This window comes from Neoarius graeffei, chromosome 28 (assembly GCF_027579695.1).
Source record: "Neoarius graeffei isolate fNeoGra1 chromosome 28, fNeoGra1.pri, whole genome shotgun sequence".
Classification (NCBI taxonomy): Eukaryota; Metazoa; Chordata; class Actinopteri; order Siluriformes; family Ariidae; genus Neoarius; species Neoarius graeffei.
In genome coordinates this window covers 39,494,396-39,521,531 of record NC_083596.1, presented here as the reverse complement: position 1 = coordinate 39,521,531, position 27,136 = coordinate 39,494,396, and the positions used below count along the sequence as shown (strand labels likewise).

Sequence of the window (27,136 nt, the reverse complement as noted above, 5' to 3'; positions counted from 1 at the left end):
CACTTCATAAGTCACATAATTAGTTGATTTAAGATCCACCTGTGTGCAATCTGTCACATGATGTCTGTATAAATCAACCTGCTCTGGAAGGACCCTGACTCTGCAACACTACTAAGCAAGCAACATGAAAACCAAGGAGCCTCCAAACAGGTCAGAGACAAAGTTGTGAAGAAGTATAGATCAGGGTTGGGTTATAAAAAATATTCCAACCTTTGAATATCCCAGGGAGCTCCATTAAATCCATTATAGCAAAATGGAAAGAATATGGCGCCACTACAAACCTGACGAGAGAAGGCCCCTCCCACCAAAACTCTCAGACCGGGCAAGGAGGGCGTTAATCAGAGATGCAACAATGACACCAAAGCTAACACTGAAGGAGCTGCAAAGATCCACAGCGGAGATGGGAGTATCTGTCCACAGGACCACTTTAAGCCATACACTCCACAGAGTGGGGCTTTATGGAAGAGTGACCAGAAAAAAGTCATTGCTTAAGAAAACACGTTTGGAGTTTGCCCAGCAACATGTGGCAGACTCCCCAAACACATGGAAGAAGATTCTCTGGTCAAATGAGACAAAAATTGAACTTTTTGGCCATCATGGGAAATGCCATGTGTGGCGCAATCCCAACACCCTAAAAACCTAGGGCGTAATTTTGGGTAGGGACGTGTCCCTACCAATATTCAGCCGCTACTGTGTAATCACGATCAATAAAACCGATGTCCTAACCTGAGCAATGATTATATGGCACACAAAGGGTTAAATGTATGACACTGCTAATAATCCCCCCTCTAACGTAGATATCACTCTCTGATTAGCTACCTGTTTCTCGCTAACTTACATGGTTGGCTATCCCAGCTGTCACTCCATCTGCTGTAAAAGCAGCACACTTCCCATAGCAGCCATGACTACCCGCCCATCAACCTCCCGTATCTCACACGTACACACCTGACCTACCCCACGCACCCCCCACTCTCCATCAGCCTACAAATTGAGCTGGACTTCGATGTCCATGCATGCTTGCCCTACGACTCGCATGCTGACTTGAGTATCATGGATGACGGCCTCCCTCCCAAGAAACGAGACATTCGTTCATTCTCCTTCAAAGTCAAGAATGTAAGTGCAGGGTTTCTGTCGAGCTTTAACAACTCAACAAAATCCTTTTGATGTATGGAAACCCTTCATAAAAGTATTGCTGCGGCTCCTTAGGCAGGTTTAGCAACGTGACAGGACGCATCAGAGCTAGGCTACTGCATAGCTGCAGAGAAAAGGAATGCTGGAGCAATGTAACTTGGTGTTAGAAAATATCCTCGATGAATGAATGTTAAATTTATAGACCTAATGGTTTTACAGAATGTAAGTAGTCAGATGTAGGCTACTGCATGGCCATGCAGATGTGCGACTTGCATTTCAGAATCAACAGCGTGACAGCCGCTGAGTCTGCTGCGTTCACCGTTTTACAGAGGCCTCTTTCTACTACTACTAGGCTAGGCTAGATACAACAAATCCATGGTCCTTTACTGCCACCTACAGACGAATATTGGTAACTGCCTTGGATCACTTTTGTGTCCCCACCAATGTCAAAATCAAAGTTACTCCCTTGCTAAAAACACCATACCTCCAATGAAGCATGGTGGTGGCAGCATCATGCTGTGAGGATGTTTTTCATCTGCAGGGACAGGAAAGCTGGTCAGGCCTGAAGGAAAGATGGATGGCACTAAATATGGGGCAATTCTGGAGGAAAACCTGTTTGAGTCGGTCAGAGGTTTGAGACTGGGATGAAGGTTCACAGTCTAGCAAGACAACGACCCTAAATATACTGTGTGGCACACTGTAAAAAATGTCCGTAGAATTAACAGTGAATTTATGTAAAATCATGACAAAAAAAACCTGTAAATACAAAAACAATGAAGCAGTGTGTAATTTACATCAATATACTGTAAAACTCCTAACCAAATACCACTGTTAATTTAACAGTAAGAATATGTTGAATTGATCATATTTTTTTGTAGAATTTACAAATTGTTGTAGTTTAAACACAGACAAACTGTAATACTAAAACAGAATGTGATAGTTGAAATTACATCATTGCCCTGTTAAAAAAATAAAAAAAAAATGTCAGTAGAGGCTCTCCGGCACATTTCGTAAAACTCTAAATCAAATAAAATATCTGTCTAGTAGATCATTGCTTGTAACCATCATTTTGGAGCCACAAAAACCAATAATCGAGAACACTCGCAATTCATTCCTAGATGCTTTTTTTATTGTACAATGAATATCCGTAAAATTAACAGTTGTATTGATTATTGTACATTGAATACCTGTAAAATTTACATTATCATTAATTGTACATGGAATCCCAGTGAAATGTACAAGTTATTCTGTAATGTTGTTTACATTTCACTGTATTTTTAACAGGATTATTCTGGCAACCACAGCTGCCAGTATTTTTCCGTAAAAACAACGGATTTTTTTTTTACAGTGCAGCGGGGGCGTAGTCAAGCGGCGGGCTGTGAATGGAGGGCGGAGTCAGGGAAGGTAAGTGGCAGAATCACTGCACCTGATGTGAGTTAACCTGTGTTTGTGTGTCTTCCCCAGTGACCGTGCCCTATAAAAGGAGAGAGAGCAGAGAAAGGGAGCTCTCTCCCGACCCGAATGCGTGTGTGTGTGTGCGCGCGCGCGCGCGCGTGTGTGAGAGAGTGAATGAGCTGAAAAGCCACATATGACTTTAAAAACAAAAGAGTTTCTGAGAACTCAGTTCTGGCCTGCTGTGCTTCTGTGCTCCACCCACCTGCTCTGGTTCTACATACTGCTAAAGCTACACTGTAGTGGTTTAAAGGGAAACATTTAAATGTGTTGGAATGGCCTAGTAAAAGCCCAGAACACAATCCAATTGAGAATCTGTGGCATAACTTATAGAGACATACCCCAAGAGACTTGCAGCTGCAATTGTAACAAAAGGTGGTTTGACAAAGTATTGACTTTGGGGGGGGGGGTGAATACCTATGCACACTCCAGATTTCAGTTTTTTTCATCTTAATTATTGTTTGTGTCATAATAAAAAAAAACAATGCGCACCTTTAAAGTTGTAGGCATGTTGTGTAAATCAAATGGTGCTAACCCTGCAAAAATCCATTTTAATTCCAGCTTGTAATGCAACAAAACAGGACAAACACCAAGGGGAATGAATACTTTTGCAAAGCACTGTTTTTTTCAAATCCCTGGCTAGACAAGCTGCCATGGTTGGGTCCTGGAGCAAAACCCTCAACTGCTAAACCGTATTCTGTTTCAGCTGTAAGTATTTTGGATAAAAGGATCAGTCTATTAAACAAATGTAAAAATGTAAACGTATCAGGGCAGCATGGTGGTGTGTCATAGAGTATCGTTGTGTCACAGCTCTTGAGTTCAGAGTCTTGAGTAAAGTCTGAAGTTCTGGTTCAGATGCATGTGTTGAAATGTAATGGCCTGGCATCTCATCCGAGAGGAAATCCCATCTAGACCTAGTATCCCATCTAGAAAGCAGGTTCTAGAACCACTGTGATCCTGACAAGGATGAAGTCGTTACTGAACTGGTCACTAAGCCCATAACTGAATGATTTTACCCATGCTTAATGTCTGAGATACAAAACATGGCACAAATTACAACTGAGAGCAAAAATATGTATCAAAAAAAATCAAACCCAGAATTCAAGCTCCTGGTTAGCCTGGTCTCCTCCTCTGCACTTTGTGGCACTAAATTTTGATTTAGTTTGAGAGGTTTTCCTAGAGTATCTTTTGGTGGAAGCTCTACGAGAAACATTGTATCCTTTGTGAGTATCAGATATAATAGTGCTTTGGGCTGACATGTTATTTTGAGTGGTGTCTCATGGACTTTGACTTCTTCTGTAACAAATTGGTTTGGGGATCTTTGTAGGTTTCTTCTCAGATCGGTGGTCCCGTCTGGGGCGGACACAAGGTCTCAGTTTCAACTTGTAGATGGAAGGTACTCTTTCTGGCTTTTTCAAGGACCTCTTCTGGCATGAGGAAGGGGCCTGGGGCTTCTCCTTATTGCCAGTTCCAGAGTTGCTGACTTCAGCAGTCTTGGATGGTTCAGTAGAATCTTTTGAATCCATACTTGAGCCAAAGGAAGACCAAGAACTGGCCATAGACGGTTTGGAAACATTCAGGTGTCTTGAATCTGTGTTGGTCTGACTTTCTTGTTTTTTGTCTTTTAGATCTCTGGAGAAATTGCTCACCCAACTTTCAACAGATACTTTCTCAAGTGGCCTCCTCCCTTTTGAAAGCTCACCAATGACAGCTTCAAAACTAGCATCCCTTGCATTACTTTGTCTAGAGGATGAATAGGATGCACCAGAGGATGTGTTGTAGATAGGTTTCCTGATCTCATGTGATATCTCAGGAGAATTAATTGTGGTGTCAGGCTGACTACAATCCTGCTCATTCTCTGAGTCACTACAATCAGAGTCCATGCCAAGCTGTTGTAGATTAAATAGGATCTCCTCCTCAAGGCTTTGGTACAGGATGGCCTCCTGAGCAGGACTGATTGGAGGAGGAGTAAAAAGATAGCTTCTCTCTGTATCTCTAAACTTGTTTTCTGCATTCACAACAGAAACGGGTTGAGATGGCTCTATCACGGTGCTGTTAAAGTCTGATTTGTTTATGCTGATGACAGAATTTAGTCTGGTGTGCTTTGGATGCTCCGAGTAGTGCTTTCTGTCACCATCTGAAGAAGATCTTTCTCTGCTATTCTCAGTTCCATGAAGTCTGGTAGACTGGGATGAATTGTCTGATGAATGGCCTTTTCCATTTGATGCATGGAACCTATTATGTCCATCCCCTGATACAACAGCCATTAGTCCTTTTGTAGGGGAAAATGTCCGAATGAACCCGGGGCTCTTTCTGGCATTCCTGCTGTCTTGAGAGTCTTGGTGGCTTACCAAAATGTTTTTGTTGGTTGCAAGACCTTTAAATGGTGTAACACATTGGAAAGGCCAAGGTGACGCTGAAACTCTTGGTTTTTCTGGAACACTTTGGAAATCTGGATTGTTCTTTGGCCCAGTTGTGGCATTTTGTCTCAGCTTTGATACAATCTGCGACTTAGTCCAATTGTGTCCAAACTTATTGTCTGAGCCTTGCTGGGGTGGAGCTAAGGTCGGGCTGTAGACCTTTTGCAAGACCAAGGGTGTCCTGGGACGCAGAGTCTCTGGTTGTGGTGGGGTGGATGGACAAACTGGCCGTGGAAGACTGCGAGTTAGACGTGGAGATGGAGATCCCCTACTGGGTTCTTTGCATGTTAGGTTAGTGGAGTTCAGCATTTCCTTTATATCGGAGTAGGTCTGTTGGCAAGGGACCCTTAGTCTGAAAGAAGAGCCACAAAGCCAGATGAGCTTATGAATGTCCCAATTATATGGTGATATTATATCCTTACAGTATATAGTTATTTAGAGCTGTGTATATTGGCATTACTACTGTTAGAAGACAGCAGCGCTTAAGCTGAAGCATATTTCATTATCTCATGGTAATTCAGATGAAGTGGAGACAATTTAAGACTTTTCATACATGTCAACCTTTGGTCAATCAAACCTGTATAACCAACCTCCAAAATCCGTATTTCCCTTATAAAATCCGTATAAGATGCAAATTAAAATACTTTACCTAAAATTTGAATGATAATTAACAATGATATATCCCAGTTACTTTTTATTCAATATTAATAACAATAAACCTTCAGAATGAATACAAAGCTCCAATGTTTGACAAAAACACAAAGTGTCACTCTAATGTTCTGAATTGTACTCCATGACAGCCTTTTTTTAGCACGCCGCACCAATACCTCACTAGGCTGCATGTCACAGCAAGTGTCTGTGTTGATCTTGCCGGAGTCCCCATTCAGAATCTTTTCAGTCGCTATTGAAAGTCGCTCAGGTGGAAATACGCTTTTCAAACAAAATGTTACTTCCCGGTTGGCGGGATTCTCGCAATGCGGTGTGCGCATGATCAAAAGTGGAACGAAGTCTCGCTACCACAAGATAACGCGCGATTTCATAAGACTCTTTACTGGCTGTCTGTGCTTTCTGTGGTGTACAGTACGTTTGTAAATGTTATGCGCTCTTTTATCATCGTGGAAATTGATTATAGCTCTAAATAAATATTGAAGTTTTTTTAAAGAATCCGTATAACTTTATTTGTATGCCCATATACTACGTTTATTGAATCAAATCCGTATAAAATACGGACATTCCGTATAGGTTGACATGTATGGACTTTAAATGTCAGACCAGGGTAAGCTGCATCAAACACTTAACATTTTTAACAATCGTGGCATAGATTTCTAAGGGAAATTCAGGGCTGGTTGCTACAAATTTCCAACATTAGTCCATGGATACTTGCTACACGAGAACTGCACAGGCTGAAGGGACGCAGTCTTAATCCAGAGCCAATGTTGTAAAAGTCATATACAACAGGCATTTATGCTAAATCAATTTTTTTTCCTTTGAATTAGTTTGTATTTTAAAGACATTTTATAATGGTTATTAAAATGAACTCCAAATGTTGAAACGTTGAAAGTTTTCTTTTAGCAAACAGAAATCAGATAGGATTTTATCCTTATCTGAAAGGTTGTTGATTTATAAACACTAATTTCATTGTTTTGTATAAATGGTCCGCATAGATCAGTGGCGCCATACTCTAATCTCTAATTTCTAATGTCTGAATGAATTTGGAGCTTGAATTTGTTTTCAACTCCCTGTCACTGTAAACGAACCTAAGGAAAAACTACTCGAATCTGAAAGTTAAGTGGTGAAGCAGAAGCTCATTTTAGTTTATTGCAGTAATTAAAAGTCCCAACGTTAGACAGTCTCATTAAATTTGTCTGGAACAATGGGACTGGTGTAATAACAATGATTTAAAACCATTACCCATGTAATTTTGTGCTGCCATTGTTTGTGCTCTTCATGCTGCAGTGGTGCTGAAAGATAATTGTGATGCGATGGGACTTTGATTCATAATGAATGATGAAGTGATGGACAACTACACTTAGCAAAGGATAGATAAACTGCAATTCAGAGCAGTGATAAATGTCTCCCCCGCAGCTGCTGATACAGATTTCTGAACAGTATGCATATTTGTCATGTAATTATTTAAGGGCTGAGACTGCAGGCCAAATGGATTTCTGTCACCCTGACAGCCAGAGTTGAAACTTATACAAATGATGACCCAAAGCCTTCAAAACTATAACTATGGCTGACACATTACCAAGCCTTGTTTCCTGATCCCTGATTTCCTGTTTCTCGTCTTTGATTCTGCCGAGTCTACGATAGCCTGTTTGTGCCTCACTCGACCTATTGTCTGTTTTACGATTTTGCCTGCCATTCTGGATTGTTTACCTTTCACTTGTATTAATAAACACACCTTCGGGACTTACATCCGTCTCCCAACCATCTCTGACAGAATACTTCACACTCCCTGATAAAGAGAAGCACATTCACCTGTTCATACATCATGTTCAGGAACAAACTAATGTTAATGGCATTGAAACAGCCACCGCCAAATGGTGCGGTTGGAGTCTTGTTCTCAGACTTGACTCGGACTTGAACACTGGGGACTCGAGACTCGAGGTTTAGTGATTCGACTGCAACACTACAGCAAAAGCAACCGATTTTAAATTTTCCTTTGTGCCAAGTGCAATTAACGTGCTCAATTTGCACGATCATTAGTACTTTGTTTAATATTTCTTCTTATTGGTTGTTTTTTTTAACTATATGGTTATTGTTTCTTTTTGTATATTGTGATTGGGGTGCTGCTTCCTCTACTGCAAATCAAGTTTCCCCAAGAGTGAAAATAAAGGCCTCTAAGTCTAAGCTTTAAAACGCTGACTAGCTGGATCATGTAAGTTTAACCAGGAGCCAAGAAACCAATGGGATTCATCGTATACAAACTCTGACTTCCTGAGGATGCCATGAGCCCTTGCTGATTTTAAGCAACCTGCTGATTCAGGGGGGTCTTACTGTGTGTAACGTCAATGACGTTCAGTGATTGGTTACTTTTTGCTGTGGTCCTTGACTGCTTTGAAAGTCATTGACATGCATGGGTGGAAAATAACAAACTCCATGTACTCTGGTTACAGTACTTGAGTACCTGGCTCACTGTAAAAGTACTTTTCAATAGAGGAAGCACTATGTTTTCGGGTGGTCTGTCTGTCTGTCCATCTGTCTGTCCAATATATTGTTGAGCACGATACCTTAAGAAGGCGTGGCTGATTATTTGTAGGATTTATATTAGATTTATTATTCTATTGTAACCAGCAGATGAACTGATTAGATTTTGGAATTGATCCAAACTGGATCTAACTTCCTTCTTGTTTGTCAAACAAATATGTTACTTATGCATTAATTTTTAGGAACTCAAGGTCTACTTTCGGCTATCTGCAATTTTTGCCATTGGTCTGTCCGTGTGTCCATCTATTCATGTGTCTGTCCAAGATTCGGACACAGGAAGCATGAGACTTGTTGGTGGCAGAGGCATCCCTGTTGATGTCAATGGCCTTGAGTTTGACTTGTTTGAGCATAATTAAATCAGATTACATTTTTTTATTTTAATTAAACAAATATTTAACCCTGTAAGACTATAAGCCAATTAAACAACAGTATATTTTTAACAAGTGTGGCATGGTGGTGGAGTGGTTAGCACTGTCGCTGCACAGTAAGAAGGTTCTGGGTTCAAGCCCAATGGCCATTGGGGGCCTTTCTGTGCGGAGTCTGCATGTTCTCCCCGTATCTGCATGGGTTTCCTCCAGGTGCTCCGGTGTCCCCCAAAGACATGCAGTTAGGTTAATTGGCTACTCTCAATTGTCCATTGATCAAGCTTGGAGAGGGATGGGCTCCGCCAAGTTTAAATGATGGGCTGTTAAAATGTCATCAGTTGGTGACCCTTGCTGGCTATGGCAAGTGTCAATGTTATATTATAAGCAATTCAATTCAACCAATCAGAATAAGTTCCTTACACTTCAAGCACTTTAGTCAGCAGCAGTAATCAAAGACATGCGGGTAGGTTAACATGGGGCAGCCATGGCCTGAGGTTGGGCTGAAGTGCCCTTGAACAAGGCTCCTAACCCCCAACTGCTCTCTGGGCGCTGTTACACGTACACTGCTCTGGGTACGTGTATGTGCTCACTGCTCACTTGTGTGTGTTCACTGCTTCAAATGGGTTAAATGCAGAAGAGAAATTTCACCGTGTGCTTAAGTCTGTGCTTGTGTACACGAATGACAAATAAAGGCTTCTTCTTCTTCATGAATATTTTCTTAATGTATATTTTATTTATGATACCATAGTAATTTAATAAGGTGAAAATGTGTATTTTTATTCACTTACTTAGTAGGATAGAGGCTATTCCTGAGCCCCAGCTCTGATCTCTGGATTCTAGTGGGAGCTGAAGGGGTCCAGATTACAGGTTCAAGGGGGGACTGGGCTCGGCTCAGCACCAAAGAGATTTGAGACCTAGCCTGGCCGTCAGGCCCACATTGCCTGGCTTTGATCTCATGGACCGGTGTTGCAGGGCGCTGTGCCAGTTTATGGGCTAGCAACAGAGCGAGAAAGAAAGACAGAAATCATACGAGCAAAAGAGATGCTCATCTGAGCTCACCAATAGCTTGGGTTATGTAATTCATACAGTGCTAAAATGAAGTGCAGCTTTAACAAGGGCTTTGCTTCTGTGGTTAAGAGCTTCTCTGATAACTAAAAGACTATTGCTATTTATATTCTCAGATTACAGCAAGCTACCTCAGTATGCTTAGGTTTCATGCAGCATGAATGCAATCGGATATATCCTGTTATTATCTCAGCAGACTCTACTCACATAATGGAGATTATCCAGAGAGTAAAAAGTGCAATATGGTGTCCCTCTAGGGACTATTCTTGGGCCTACGTTATTCTTGTTTTATAATATCAGTTGATGATGATCTCGGGTATATTTAGTGGCACAGCTACGCAAAATGGAAGTGCGTCAAAGACATAAAATTTGGATGAACAGAATTTTTCTACCCCTGAGTGCTGATTTAAAAAAAAAAACACTGCTAGTTATTAATACTGCCCATGGTAATGTTTCTGCCTCTCTGTATCTTTCAGGATGTTTCAGCTAGTCCATAACAGGGATGTCTGGTATTTGCTGAGAAAGAATACTGATCCTAACTCTTTCTGAAATAATAGATGCCAAATCTTGATAACGAGACCATTCAGCTTTTTTACTTTTTTAAATTTTGGCAGTATTTTACATTACAAATACAGTGCCTTGCAAAAATATTCATCCCCCTTGGTGTTTGTCCTGTTTTGTTGCATTACAAGCTGGAAATAAAATTGATTTTTGGAGGGTTAGCACCATTTGATTTACACAACATGCCTACAACTTCAAAGGTGCACATTATTTTTTTTTTATTGTGACACAAACAACAATTAAGATGAAAAAACAGAAATCTGGAGTGTGCACAAGTATTCATGCCCCCCCCCCCGAGTCAATACTTTGTAGAGCCAACTTTTGCTACAATTCCAGCTGCAAGTCTCTTGGGGTATGCCTCTATTAGCTTAGCACATCTAGCCACTGGGATGTTTGCCCATTCCTCAAGGCAAAACTGCTCCAACTCCTTCACGTTAGATGGGTTGAGTTGGTGTACAGCAATCTTCAAGTTATGCCACAGATTCTCAATTAGATTGAGGTCTGGACTTTGACTAGACCATTCCAACACATTTAAATGTTTCCCTTTAAACCACTCCAGTGTAGCTTTAGCAGTATGTTTAGGGTCATTGCCCTGCTAGACCGTGAACGTTCGTCCCAGTCTCAAACCTCTGGCCGACTCAAACAGGTTTTCCTCCAGAATTGCCCTGTATTTAGTGCCATCCATCTTTCCTTCAGTCCTGACCAGCTTTCCTGTCCCTGCAGATGAAAAACATCCCCACAGCATGATGCTGCCACCACCATGCTTCATTGTAGGAATGGTGTTCTAAGGGTATTGGGCTTGCACCACACATGGCATTTCCCATGATGGCAAAAAAGTTCAATTTTAGTCTCATTTGACCAGAGAATCTTCTTCCATGTGTTTGGGGAGTCTGCCACATGTTGTTGGGCAAACTCCAAATGTGTTTTTTTCAGCAATGAGTTTTTACTGGCCACTCATCCATAAAGCCCCACTCTGTGGAGTGTACGGCTTAAAGTGGTCCTATGGACAGATATTCCCATCTCCACTGTGGATCTTTGTAGCTCCTTCAGTGTTATCTTTGGTGTCTTTGTTGCATCTCTGATTAATGCCCTCCTTGCCCGGTCTGAGAGTTTTGGTGGGCGGCCTTCTCTTGTCAGGTTTGTAGTGGTGCCATATTCTTTCCATTTTGCTATAATGGATTTAATGGTGCTCCCTGGGATATTCAAAGTCTGGGATATTTTTATGACCCAACCCTGATCTATACTTCTCCATAACTTTGTCTCTGACCTGTTTGGAGTGCTCCTTGGTTTTCCTGTTGCTTGCTTAGTAGTGTAGCAGAGTCAGGGTCCTTCCAGAACAGGTTGATTTAAAGGATGTACACCTTTAAAGTGGTAGGCATGTTGTGTAAATCAAATGGTGTTAACCCCCCCCAAAAAAAATTCATTTTGAGGTCGTTCACGTTAACAAATATATGCGACTTGTATGTGATCCTCAGTATGAACGAAAAGTGACCTAAAAGTGTTCCGCATGCGCATTGCAGGATACAACGACGTCACACGCAGTGAGCATGGCCAGTGTTTACGGAAGTAAAACCGCCTGGTTGCGGTATGACCCATCCAATCTAGCTTGAATAGCTGTATCCCCCCAAATGGAAATCAGCTCCCTAACCTCTGCGTCCTTCCATTGAGAAGATTCAGAACCTTCACAGCCCGAAGCGTCCCTCGCATTGATGTCATGCGCAGGGGCGCAGATACGTTTTTTGAACTGGGGGGGACAAAAAACTGGGGGGGACAAAGCTGCCAGCAAACCAACCCCAACCCCGATATGCCTGTCAAACTTGTTGTGGGTTACCATAGCAACCAAGCTCGAGCTCACAACCTGTGCAGTCTGCGCAGCTCAACCAACCGAATATCAGTCTTTGTTTTGTTTTATGTGAATTGTTGCAACTATGTATACACTGCTGTGCACCTCAGTAAACCGAATGGTAATTAGTCTTTTGATTTTTCCGTGAGGTTTGCCTTATGCAAAGAAAGACAGCATAGACGTTTTTTCCTCCCTATAAGTGGGGGGGACTGAGCGAGGTGAATTTAAATCTGGGTGGGACGAGTCCCACCCTCTATCTGCGCCCGTGATTATGCGCCATGTTGTTGTAACTTTTTTTGAGAGACCCGCCGCCTACTTCAGCGCAGAATAGTGACGTTTGTGGCTTGTTGATGGCGTGTAAGTCGGATGAATGCGACCTGGCGGTTCAGACTGAAGTCGCATATGAAAAGAGCGGATAGGAATCGGAATTAGGACCACATATCCAAACGGCCTGGGTCGGATTTGAAAAAATCGGATCTGTGTCGTTCATATTGTCAATAAAAGATCGGATACAGGTCGCATATGGGCGAAAAGATCGGATTTGAGTCACTTCAGCCTGCAGTGTGAACGTAGCCTTTAATTCCAGCTTGTAATGCAACAAAACAGGACAAACACCAAGGGGGATGAATACTTTAAATGGGACTAGGCTTGAGTTCATTACTTTTTACAGGTTGATTAACGTCAAATCAAATGTTTGTACGTTCGTGCTCATTTAATTTAAACCCTAAGTTGAGGTTGAAAAAAAAAGCAACACACTTCTGCGGTCTGTCAGCATTCTGTTCCTCCAATAAGAGAGGCTGTGCTTGGCTTTGGGACGGTCATGTGGGAATTTGTTGCGCTTGTGAAACAGCTGCTGTTGACCTTTATCTTGCTTTTTTGCTCCCACTTGACTGAAATAACTGTTCTTTGGCAGGATTTATCTTTAAGTGCTTAATTAAATTGAAGTAATGAAGTCCATGCTGCAAGCTTCAGTTATGGTATTGGTATGTTCTGTTCCCAATACCAATACTGGCCTTAAGTGCCCGTATCAGTACAGATACCTATTCCAGAATCAGTGCCATCATCATTCCACCATCATTCCAAGAGGTGGAAAGGTTACAAAAACGCAGTGCTATTTTCACACCGAGTTGCTATTCTTGAAAAAGGGCAAGCTTGTAATGTTTCAGTATTACAAGAGAAATATTAAATACATTAATGCAAGATTGATGACAGATGGAAAAAAAGGAGGGGTGGGGGGGTGGACTGTAATCATACACAACGGCTGAATTTTTTTGTGCCCAAGATTTATGAAAAACAAACGTATTTAGGCTTTAAGCACTTTCAGGGAAGCGATTACAAGCTTGGACAAATGAAATGCATCTGTGTTCAGTGGCTGGCTGACCTTTATTTAGGGGCATAAAATGTTTGCTTTATTCATAAATGCAACTACCACATTTATGTAAGAGTATCTGGATGAAATATCAAACATGTTTCATAAGCCAGCTGTTTAAAAATGCATAAATTACGTAATATATTTTGGAATGCTGGTAGATGTGTGTGTACGCGCTCACAGAGAGATGTACAGCGGCAGGGGTCATGTTTATCCAGATAGTGCTCCAGGGTGTCCCATCCTCCACCCACTCTCACCATCACATGATTCCGTAAGATCTACACACACATACATTGTTGAATAGAAACTATATACCATAAGCTGACCAACAGTGAAGGACTGTCAGAGTGTGTAAAAGTGTGTCTGCTATCATTTGTCAGACTGAGACACAGCAGAGCAGAAACAGGAATGGTTACTGATGAGAGAGAAAGATGTAAGGGGAGAGAACACACACACACACACACACAGAGGTTTATTTACTCGCACAAATATGATGGTATTGGAGTCTCCGACTCTGTATTTGCCCTCTGATATCTTCACCATGGGGAATTGACTAGGACAAGTGCAGCGACTTATCAGATATTGAACCTGGACACAAGGGAGGTGAAAACAAACACACACACATACAGTTGTGGTCAGAAGTTTACATACAGTGACATAAATGTCATCTTGGATATGAATGTCATGGCAATATTTGGGCTTTCAGTAATTTCTCTGAACTGTTCTTTTTCTGCAGCAGAATGTACAGTGTACATCTTTAATTTAAAAAAAACTATAATTTGGTGCACAAGTTTTAATTTTCTTTGGGTTTACTGAAATCAACAAAGGGTCAAAATTATACATACAGCACACCTGATATTTGGGTAAAATGCCTCTTCGCAAGATTCACCTTGACCAAACAATTTTGTTTACCATGAACAAGCTTCTGGCAGAATTCTGGTTGGATATTTCACGACTCTTCATGGTAGAATTGGTAGAGTTCAATTAATTTGTTTTGTTTTGTTTTTCTTGGCATGGACTCGACTTATAAGCACGCTCTATATATTTTCAATAGGGTTGAAGTCAGGACTTGTTTTAAGCTTAATGTTAGCCTGCTTTATCCTCCACAACCGGCTCTGATGCGTGTTTGGGTTCATTGTCCTGTTGTAAGTCCCAAGTCGTGTTCAAGTTTCTGATGGTTTATGCTGAAGAATTCTGAGGTAGTCCTCCTTCTTCATTATTCCATCCACTTTGTGTAATGAACCAGTTCCACTGGCAGCAAAACAGCCCCAGAGCATGATGATCCTACCACCACCACCAGCTGGTACAGTGTCCCTCTGTACATGGTGGTCATTGTGGCCAAACAACTCAATCTTTGTCCCATCTGACCAAACAGGTATCCTCCAGAAGGCTTTTTCTTTGTCTGTGTGGTCAGCTTCAAACTTTACTTAAGCTTGAATGTGCCAATTTTGGAGCAGGTGGTTATGTCTTGGATAGCAGCCTCTTAGTCCATGGTGATCTGAACTGTAGACAGTGATCCATCAGCTTCCAGTTCATGGCAGGGCTGTGCCATGGTGGTTCCCAGGTTGTTCCTAGCCATCCAAACCAATTTTCTTTCAGCTGAGGGTGACCATTTGGGTTTCCTTGAAGCAAAGTGGCTTGGCAAAGTGACTACACCTCACAATAACTTGGATACAATTGTTTGAACTGATCTTGGAATTTGCAGTTGTTTAGAAATGGCCCCAAGAGACATTCTGGAGTTGTATACATCTGCGATCCTCTTTCTCGGATCTGCACTAAGCTCCTTGGACTTTCCCATTTTACTGTTTGTTGGTCAATCCAATGAGTGCTGTAAACAAACCTTATTTATGAAGGCACAGAGAAGCTACCAGCTGTAGTCAATCATGATCACCAATAGGAAATTAAGAGACCTCGGCTTCGGCAAGATAAGAGACATTTTGGAAGTTTCACACGTCTGAATTAATAATCTAAGTGAGCATATATGAATTTTTGACCCTGTATGTATAATTTTGACCCTGTGTTGATGTCAGAAAACCCCAAGAAAATTAAAACTTGTGCACCAAATTCTAGTGTTTTTTTAATTAAATATGTATGCTGTACAATCATTCTGCCACAGAAAAAGAAATTAGTGAAAGCCCAAATATTGCGATGACATTCATGTCACTATATGTAAACTTCTGAACAAAACTGTACACACACACACACACACACACACACACGCACAGTTTCAGTCAGTCTCTTACAGTATCCCACTTGCTCTCAATTCACTACAGCTTGCATTTGCCCTTTTTTCCAATTCAATAAATCATAAAGATGTGAATAGGATCCTGTAAATCAATGGCGAGTGATCCTACAAATCATGGTCTTCGTAACAGAAGGTCCGTCCTGACTTGCTTGACTATCAGTCTTCACTGACAGAATGTAAACCTGCCTCTCAAGAACCTGGTTCTGATTGAGGTTAGGACAAGGTTGTGTCATCCCTGCTAAAATACGTGTGCATATTTTACACGCCAGCCAACCATGTATAATAGTCTGTGTCAGTCCAAAGGACAGAATGTAATTTGTCTCTCTGGCAAAATTAATAATATTCCAGTCATTAATTCACTTCATTACTTCAATGATATGTAAATGTAGAATGTGTCTAGGAGAAGGGCAAGAACACTTCCTGCAAGGACTGGAGTAATGTGAAAACTGTTGCCTTATGCAAGTATTTTGGTGGCCACTGGGTTAACATAAAAAGAATGGTGAACAAATTTGGAGAAAAATATGGAGAATTCCAAGAATGATTTGTCTGAGGGGCAAGCTCACAATGTTTCAATATTATGAGACAAATATCTAACCTGCAGCTAAGGTGTCCTGTTGTAATACATCACAAACATGCACACAGACAACAGTATCAATGTGTTTTGTAGCTAATGAACAAATGGCCATTTAGTGTAAAACATGTTGCGTACAGCTATCTATGATGACAATCAAAGCTGCTTGTCACCACACACTCCACCTGGAAATGTACAGTGTCTTGCAAAATTATTCATCCCCCTTGGTGTTTGTCTTGTTTTGTCGCATTACAAGCTGGAATTAAAATGGATTCTGGGGGGGGGGGGTTTAGCACCATTTGATTTACACAACATGCCTACAACTTGAAAGGTGAAAATTGTTGTTTTATTGTGACACAAACAATAATTAAGATGAAAAAAAAAAACCAGAAATCTGGAGTGTGCATAGGTATTCACTCCCCCAAAGTTAATACTTTGTAGATCCACCTTTTGCTGTAATTGCAGCTGCAAGTCTCTTAGGGTATGTGTCTATTATCTTAGCACATCTAGCTACTGGGATTTTTTGCCCATTGCTCAAGGCAAAATTGCTCCTGCTCCTTCAAGTTAGATGGGTTGCGTTGGTGTACAGCAATCGTCAAGTTATGCCACAGATTCTCAATTGGATTGAGGTCTGGGCTTTGATTAGACCATTCCAACACATTTAAATGTTTCCCTTTAAACCACTCCAATGTAGCTTTAGCAGTATATTTAGGGTCATTGTCCTGCTGGAACGTGAACCTTCATCCCAGTCTCAAACCTCTGGCCGACTCAAACAGGTTTTCCTCCAGAATTGCCCTGTATTTAGTGCCATCCATTTTTCCTTCAGTCCTGACCAGCTTTCCTGTCCCTGCAGATGAAAAACATCCCCACAACATGATGCTGCCACCACCATGCTTCATTTTAGGAATGGTGTTCTCAAAGTGTTGGGTTTGCACCACACACAGCATTTTCCATGATGGCCAAAAAAATCAATTTTAGTCTCATTTGACCAGAGAATCTTCTTCCATGTGTTTGGGGAGTCTGATACATGCTGGTGGGCAAACTCCAAACATGTTTTCTTAAGCAATGGCTTTTCTGGCTACTCTTCCATAAAGCTCCACTCTGTGGAGTGTACGGCTTAAAGTGGTCCTATGGACAGATACTCCCATCTCCGCTGTGGATCTTTGCAGCTCCTTCAGTGTTATCTTTGGTGTCTTTGTTGCATCTCTGATTAATGCCCTCCTTGCCCGTTCTGAGAGTTTTGGTAGACGGCCTTCTTTTGTCAGGTTTGTAGTGGTGCCATATTCTTTCCATTTTGCTATAATGGATTTAATGGTGCTCCCTGGGATATTCAAAGTTTGGGATATTTTTAATCACCCAACCCTGATCTATACTTCTCCACAACTTTGTCTCTGACCTGTTTGGAGGCTCCTTGGTTTTCATGTTGCTTGCTTAGTAGTGTTGCAGAGTCAGGGTCCTTCCAGAACAGGTTGATTTATACAGACATCATGTGACAGATCATGTGACACTTTAATTGCACACAGGTGGATCTTAATCAACTAATTATGTGACTTATGAAGTGAATTGGTTGGACCAGCTCTTATTTAGGGGTTTCATATGAAAGGGGGTGAATACCTATGCACACTCCAGATTTCTGTTTTTTCATCTTAATTATTGTTTGTGTCACAATAAAACAACAATTTTCACCTTTAAAGTGGTAGGCATGCTGTGTAAATCAAATGGTGCTAACCCCCCAAAAATCCATTTTAATTCCAGCTTGTAATGCAACAAAACAGGACCTACATCCAAAATTCAGCTCAACTCAAAATTCAAGAAAGACTCCTTATTTGGATTTGAGTTCAAACTAGACTTTAGAAGGTTTCATTATGTGAGTGGTGTTCTCAACTGACAGAAGTTTAATTTAATCTATGGAGCAGATCACCATCTCATCCAGGTTCTCAGTGTTTATCAAGCGTCTCTGGACCACGGGCTCTGTCGTCTCCTCACGAATCTCCTCCTCGATCTCCTCCTCCAGCTGAATAAGGACAGGTGCGACCATGCCGAAGCGAGAGGCCCGTCGAGCCACCTCAAGTAGGCAGAGCATCACATTTTTCTCATTCTTTCGCAGGACCAGGTCGTCTGTCTCAAACATCAGAACATCTGTAGGAGGATGGAGGACAGTAATGTTGTGAAGATGCTGAGAGTACATAGTCCTACAGTCTAAAACAGTTTTATCAAACTACATAGAATTCAGACAGAGCAGATTTGGTACAGGGGTTTCAGTAGCTGGGATTTTATTTGTTTGTTTGTTTATTTTGAACATTGCTCTCCTCTTAAACTTGAACTGTAAGTAGTCCTGTGTACATTGCATCCATATTTTCTTCTGTGTGGTGCTGCAAGCAAACCATTTCCCCTGCTATAGAATAGACTAGATAGGCTAATGGACTAGATAATAACAGAATTACACATGACTTGAATATGGACTAAATTAAGGAGGACTAAATAAAGAACATCTAATCTACAGTAACATTAACCAACCCTGGAGGTCAACCTTCCTAGTGCACTAAGCACCAATCAAAAAGTCAAACAAACCCAAATAAACACACAATTTACACTGGGTAATTAGTTGCGACAGGTGTGAAGGTCAATGTCCAGGAGGGACACCTTTAGAAAAATAATAAGCACCGGCTCATGACTAGATGTAATTGAGACAGGACGACATTAACAACAATACAGCCTCAAACTAATTTAAATCAGAAATCTATCACAGTTGACTTGCTACAGACTTCTATCAAGTAAATTTTTAGAGTGACCCTGTAGTATGCAGTTTAGAGTCAACTAAAGAGCCTAGCAGCTCATTTTGAGTGATACACATACCAAGCTGTGGTCTTGAGATCATTTTCGACAACAAAATAATACTGATAACAGAGGAACTTAAAGGGGCAATATGTAAGAATTGGCTAGCTGGCAAATTCATATTCCACATGCCAAACAAATTGGGGGGGGGGGGGGGGGGCAGTTTATCACCAGAAAGTTGGGACGTCTACCACTATCATACGAAACAAGGAAATGCACAGTCCCTTCTCTTCCTTCCCTCCAAATACACCCCCACAACTAACTATAACCACAAATACAGTATAGCGTAAAGCTTTTTTTTTTAGTTGATCCACAATTGGGTTCATACAATCTAAGCCAACGACTAACTAACAGCAGGGCATGAATGTGCAAAATTTGATCAAACTGCCAAAACTCTGAGAGCCGGTCAAGCCAACCCTGCTATTTTGTATTCTTCGCAAGTGACATCAGTCTACAGTTTACATTATAGCTCATTTAACTCGGATTTTAGAAAAAAAAAAGCCAGAGCAACCTACACATCAATATTGCACAAGATCGTGACAGCTCACAACACTGCAGATATGTAACCTTTTTTTATTAGTGGAGTGAAGCTCCATACTTAAGAGAATATGGTCATGCATCGACCTAATTTTTGGTGGCTTTTGCGACTGTACGATCCCCGTACAAGGTACGTACGGTACGTGTACCACCACAGAGAACCTGATCGTAAGTGCAAGGCAACACATTTCATAACCACTTGACCACTGAATAACGAAATTTGTATCTTTATTTCCATAAAATAGATGGGTTTTTAATCGAGCACTTATTTTTAAAAAATAACGTGGGATTATTTACTAATACATTTTACACTCATCGGGAGCTCCGCTTTTAGGCAGTGCCTAAATATGTATAAATAATGCAACTGATTTAAACCCACTGTCTATAACTTAAAATATTTATTGAACCAAACAAAATACAAAACTTTCAAAAACAAACATTCAGCTGTGTGAATAGCGAAACGTTTTTGAAAGTTCTGTATTTTGTTTGATTCAATAATTGGGCCAAATCTGCTCTCGCAGTTTGCCAGCTTGTGAATTAGCAGATCTTCCACCCAGCCACTGCAAAACTATTCATGAGGTTCTACGGATTTGTAACTTTTAAACTAATGCAAAGTCTATGCACTCAATCTAAAAACAAGATGGTTTACAAGGTCTGGGTATGTGGGTGTAGGGTCTGTAATCCAGTTTTTGGCTGTTGTTTATCGTGCTCAGTTTGTCCATATACCATTACTTGGCATTATTATTCAGTTGGCACGGTCCCTTTTCTTTCTCTTTTCCCTTCTTAAGAAATCCAACATACCCGACACACAAAACGATAACCGCAAATGCATTTTTCGATGCCTGGATTCCAGTTATTTCTGCAAATTGCAACACGGCATTTGCTTCACTTTTCTTTAACTTTGTCAAGCTGTAAAAAGACAGCTTCAATTTCTTGTTGAATCTATTTGCACAGTCAATCGCACAACAACTCTTTCCCATTTTAGATGTGTGTGTGTGGGGGTTTTTTTGGTATATTTTTGTGGTATTTGAGCTGAATGCTAAGAAAGACAAGAAAGTCTTTCTACCACTTGTGTAACTGTTGTGACCTCTGCCTATGATGACATCACATGCATACACAATGACTTTTCATTTTGGACTAGGGGCAGACTGGACACTACAGTGACTCACTATTGCCTTTTCAGGTACAAAGTATTATTATGAGCCGGATGGTCTGTCACATCTTGCGGCTAGCTAGTTAGCATGCTCACTTCAATAGATATCTCTACAACATAATACATAGACATCTTTGACGTGACATCAAAACTTAATTCTTCACATTCTTCTCATCTCATTATATCTAGCCGCTTTATCCTGTTCTACAGGGTCGCAGGCAAGCTGGAGCCTATCCCAGCTGACTACAGGCGAAAGGCGGGGTACACCCTGGACAAGTCGCCAGGTCATCACAGGGCTGACACATAGACAACCATTCACACTCACATTCACACCTACGGTCAATTTAGAGTCACCAGTTAACCTAACCTGCATGTCTTTGGACTGTGGGGGAAACCGGAGCACCCGGAGGAAACCCATACGGACACGGGGAGAACATGCAAACTCCGCACAGAAAGGCCCTTGTCAGCCACGGGGCTTGAACTTGGACCTTCTTGCTGTGAGGTGACAGCGCTAACCACTACACCACCGTGCCGCCCATTCTGTTCATAATATTGGTAAAAATAATTTTTTTTGAATGTTTTACACTAGGGTGGCACGGTGGTGTAGTGGTTAGTGCTGTCGCCTCACAGCAAGAAGGTCCGGGTTCGAGCCCCGTGGCCGGCGAGGGCCTTTCTGTGTGGAGTTTGCATGTTCTCCCCGTGTCCGCGTGGGTTTCCTCCGGGTGCTCCGGTTTCCCCCACAGTCCAAAGACATGCAGGTTAGGTTAACTGGTGACTCTAAATTGACCGTAGGTGTGAATGTGAGTGTGAATGGTTGTCTGTGTCTATGTGTCAGCCCTGTGATGACCTGGCGACTTGTCCAGGGTGTACCCCGCCTTTCGCCCGTAGTCAGCTGGGATAGGCTCCAGCTTGCCTGCGACCCTGTAGAACAGGATAAAGCGGCTAGAGATAATGAGATGAATGAATGAGATGTTTTAAACTTAAATTCTTACACATCGCCCCTCTAATAGAGGCTTGATCAGTTTCTCACAGTGCACAGAGCAAGTTGTGCTCCACAATTCGAGCTAATCTCGCCCTCTTGTGGCAGAACTGAGTAATAACTTAAGATTTAAGCCCACTGGTCACAAAAATTAAAACTAGACGGCCTTTCGATTTCATAAAATCGGTGAAATTTAGTTCCCTCTGAAATTTGGTCATTGTGATATGTTTATTTCTGTAATATCTAAAAAAAAAAAACCCAGGCCATTCTGTCACTGGGAAATTATTTAATTTGAGGGGATTCCTTAGCAAATAACGTGCATGAAATCGCTCACTTTGCACAGTCAAGCAGACAGAGGAAGTCTGGTGTACGCACCAAGTTTACCTTTGTCATCTTTTTCTTCATCTTTTGGGTTTTACAGCAGCTGGCATCCAGTGTTGCATTACTGCCATCTACAGGTTTACTTTTGACCGTGCACTGACAGATCCATCATTCTGTCACTAAACAAACAGCTGATCACACTGAGGTGCTTGCTGACCACTGATATTTATTAGTTTGGTCCTGCGTTTCCTTTCCTTCGTATATAACATAACGTCTTTTCTTCTCGCTTTCCATTATTGTAGTCAATCTTTCATGTTTCATTCGCATCCTCCTGTTCCAAATTTGTATCCCACAATGCCTTGCGCAAACAGGGAAAGCCCAGCATGTCATGCATGACATAGTATCTTGTATTGGGTCATGGTAAAGCAGGAAAAAATAGCGGAGAATTTAGGGCCATGTGGCCTTAAATTCATTAATTGTTCTATTTTTTAAAAAATTATGAAATTGGAAGTCTGTGATTCGAATTCAGTAGCTTTCGGTCCACTGAACAAAAATAACTGGGTGTCGGGGAAAATTATTTTTATGACCTGCACTTGAAAAATCTGAAAGGCGGTCTACCTTTAACTTTGTAAAATCTCATTTCATTATCTCTAGCCGCTTTATCCTTCTACAGGGTCGCAGGCAAGCTGGAGCCTAGCCCAGCTGACTACGGGCGAAAGGCAGGGTACACCCTGGACAAGTCGCCAGGTCATCACAGGGCTGACACATAGACACAGACAACCATTCACATTCACACCTACGGTCAATTTAGAGTCACCAGTTAACCTAACCTGCATGTCTTTGGACTGTGGGGGGAAACCCACGCGGACACGGGGAGAACATGCAAACTCCACACAGAAAGGCCCTTGTCGGCCACAGGGCTCGAACTTGGACCTTCTTGCTGTGAGGCGACAGCGCTAACCACTACACCACCGCGCCGCCCACTTTGTAAAATATTTTTTAAAATATTAAAGAGGTACCAATTTGCTTTATCTGCAAACATGGCTTTAAATAAATTATTGGTTGACTTGATTTTATATGAATATTTTTATGTGGGTGGTTATTTTATATTGGTCAAATGTCTACAACCATGTACACCTGAGAAAGATGAAGCTAGATAAATAGCACTAGGCTACTTCATTGATGTCTGAGGGAAATTGGAAATAAGGAAGTGATATAAAAGGACCGAAGTGAAAGATTGCCTAAGTAATACACAAAGCTACCATGTTTGGTGCCTTTTATGTTAAAATGGTCTACTAGTGAAATTGTAACAAATTTTGTTACATCGCAAACAGGAGATATGAACATGTGAACCATCAGTGAGATAACACAGGGGTTCTCTTTAAAGCAAAACACTACAAGCACAAATGACCATTTTAAATATATTTCAGATTTCTGCATCTATAACTTGCATCTATTAAAATGTCGTCTTCTAAACTTCAGTAACGTTATCGGACATATCTGAAACATCCCACTCAATCCATATCATATAGCTGAAGAGCTTGTTTACCGATATACACTCACGACCACTTTAACAGAAACCTGCTAATTCATACAATTAACCAAATCATGTAGCAGCAGCACAATACTCATACCGATACAGGTCAAGATCTTCAGTTATATTCGCATCAGACATCAAAATCAGGTCGTCCCCCCCCCAATAACATTGATTTTGCCAGGTTTTCATGCCATGGTTTGAGTACTTCAGGAAAATAAAAGGTTGATCTCCTGGGATTTTCACATACAGCAGTCTGTAGAGTAAGATAAGATGGTGCAAAATACAAAAAAAACCATCCAGTTCTACTGGCAGAAACACTATTCATAAGGGTCAAGTTTATTTGTATAGTGCTTTTAACAATAAACATTGTCGCAAAGCAGCTTTATAGAATTTTAATGACTTTAAACATGAGCTAATTTTATCCCTAATCTACCCCCACTGAGCAAGCCTATGGCAACAATGGCAAGGAAAAACTCCCTCAGACAACATGAGGAAAAAACCTCGAGAAGGACCAGACTCAAAAGGGAACCCATCCTCACTTGGGTGATAACAATGTGATAACATTTTTAACAGTTTTAACATGAAGTCTGTTTCGCCGAGGAGACTGAGCTCACTGGAAGTCTGTGGTAACTCAAATCACCACTCTTTATAACCACGGTGAGTAGAAAAACCTCTCAGAACATGTTGAACCTTGAGGTAGATGGGCTACAAGAGCACATCAGAGATCTGTACCTACAGCATGTATTCCCCGGATATGTTTTTTAATAATAAAAATGTGGGAGGAGACCGTGGGGCAGACCCAGGACACACTGGAGAGATTACATCTCTCAGCTGGCCTGGGAACGCCTCGGTATTCCCTGGAAGAGCTGGTGGAAGTGGCCAGGGAGAGGGAAGTCTGGGGTGCTCGGCTTAGGCTGCTACCCCCATGACCTGGATCCGGATAAGTGGTAGAAGATGGATGGATGGACGGGCAGCACGGTGGTGTAGTGGTTAGTACTGTCACCTCACAGCAAGAAGGTTCTGGGTTTGAGGCTAGCAACCAACAGGGGCCTTTCTGTGTGGAGTTTGCATGTTCTTACTGTGTGTAACGTCAATGACATTCAGTGATTGGTTACTTTTTGCTGTGGTCCTTGACCCTTTTGAAAGACATTGACATGCATGGGTGGAAAATAAACTCCATGGACTCTGGTTACAGTACTTGTTAGGGAGGAAGCACTATGTTTTCAGGTGGTCTGTCTGTCCATTCAAGATATTGTTTAGCTTAAGAAGGCGTGCCTGATTATTTGTAGGATTTATATGGATTCTATCATAACCAGCAGATGAACTGATTAGATTTTGGAATTGATCCAAACTGGATCGAACTTCCTTCTTGTTTGTCAAACAAATGTGTTAAATTTTTAGGAACTCAAGGTCTACTTTTGGCTATCTGCAATTTTTGCCATTAGTCTGTCCGAGATTTGGACACAGGAAGCATGAGACTTGTTGGTGACACAGGCATCCCTGTTGGTGTCAATGGCCTTGAGTTTGACCGCAATTAAATCAGATTATATTTTTACTTATATATTTAACACTGTAAGCCAATTAAACGACGGTATATTTTCAACAAGGGTGGCATGGTGGTTAGCACTGTCGCCGCACAGCAAGAAGGTTCTGGGTTTGAGGCCAGCAGCCAACAGGTGTGGAGTTTGCATGTTCTCATGTCTACATGGGTTTCCTCACAGATCATGCGGTTAGGTTAACATGGGGCGGCCTTGGGCTGAAGTGCCCTTGAGTGCTCCCTGGGTGCTGTAGCGTAGCTGCCCACTGCTTCAGATGGGTTAAATGTGGAGAGGAATTTCACTCTGAAGTGTACATGTAAGAAATAAAGCTCTTCTTCTCATAGTTCAAGAGTAGGATAAAGAAATGCTTTTCCAGCAAACTATTCTGTAAATTTATTTCTGTTGCAAAGAACTTTCAGTGAAAGCACCATTAAAAGTCTAGTATGAATGAATGTTAGGAAAAAGTAGCTGGGGAAAGAAGTGCTTTTCTGATCTCTGTTTCATATTTGTGCAAATAAAGATTACTGATACTTTGGTTTTAAAGAAACTAAAAAGGTCTAATTTTGACAGTCACATGAAAGCAATCATTAAATCGGCATTTTATCACCTAAAAAACATTTCCAAACTAAGAGGACTTATGTCAAAAAATGATCTGGAAGAACTTATACATGCCTTCATCTCTAGTAGGGTTGATTACTGCAATGGCCTTTTCACAGGCCTGCCAAAACAGACCATCAAACGACTTCAGGTGATTCAAAATGCAGCGGCTAGGGTTCTCACATGAACAAAAAGAACAGAGCACATTACTCCAATTCTAAGGTCCCTTCACTGGCTTCCAGTAAGCTACAGAATTGACTTTAAAGCATTGCTGCTGGTGTACAAATCTCTAAATGGTACAGGGCCCAATTACCTGTCTGATATGTTGCAGCGGCCTAACCCAATCAGATCTACCAGATCGCAGCAGAAAAATTTACTGGTAAAACCTGTTGTTAAAAAGTGTGGTGAAGCAGCTTTTAGCTACTATGCAGTACAGCTATGGAACAAACTCCCAGAGGACATCAAAAATGCTCCTGCTGTTGGCAGCTTCAAATCTAGACTAAAGACCAAGCTGTTCTCAGATGCTTTCTGCTAACTAATTAATATTGTCATCTTTACGTTTTAAACTTTCTTAACTTTTACAGTCTCTGCATGTTTCAAACTTTACTTAACTTTTATTCTATTTTATTCTGCTGCACTGTAAAAAATTTGTTGTTTTAACTTAGTGCAAGGGCTGCCTTAAAATTTTGAGTTCACTGAAATTAATATAGTAAGTTCACAACAATTTAACTTAATGTGAATTCCAGTGAACTCAAAATTAAGGCAGCCCTTGCACTAAGTTAAAACAAATTTTTTTACAGTGTTTTTTACTGAACTTTTACTTCATTTTATTTTATTTCTACTATTGTTTAATTCTTATTTTTTCTCTTCTTCCCCATTTATTTTATGTAATTTTATTCCTCTGTAAAGCACATTGAACTGCCACTGTGTATGAAATGCGCTATATAAATAAACTTGCCTTGCCTAATTGCTGCAACTCGAACCAGAATACATTTCCATCACTGATGCATTTCCTTTTCCACCCTTACCTTTGATGTGCATCTCATTCCGACACCACGTGATGAAGTTGGACACGTTATCCCGGGCCAGAAATGTCCCGGGTTGAGCCGAGCTCGTGAAAATCACCCCGGTTGTGGGCAAGTGCGCGTGCGCGCGGCCGTGTTTGTGCTGAAAGTCGGCGGCGGCGCGCGTCACGTTATTGGCGTGCGCGCACAGGAGCGCGCCCGTCTCCAGCACCTGCACCATGTTGCTCACAGTAATATCCACACCGTACAAGTCCTTCAGCCACTCAGCCAGGTCTTCCTTCATCGCATAGAGGTACTCCTCACACGACCTGAAAGGTCTGATGCTCCGAGTGGACGCGTGTTCGATTCCCGACATGGCAAGAAAAATGCGCCTTGTTCCTCC

General features: G+C 41.4%; 1 protein-coding gene across 1 annotated transcript; it reads right to left on the bottom strand.

The window, feature by feature from the left end:
• Positions 1-3,148: 3,148 nt before the first annotated feature.
• Positions 3,149-27,115, bottom strand: LOC132875468 (GAS2-like protein 2A). The gene is given in 6 exon segments (XM_060912250.1): positions 3,149-5,355; positions 9,367-9,571; positions 13,598-13,694; positions 13,897-14,004; positions 18,154-18,371; positions 26,758-27,115. Coding segments are annotated over 6 exon segments (2,664 nt in total). The 5' UTR covers positions 27,110-27,115; the 3' UTR covers positions 3,149-3,671.
• Positions 27,116-27,136: the final 21 nt, after the last annotated feature.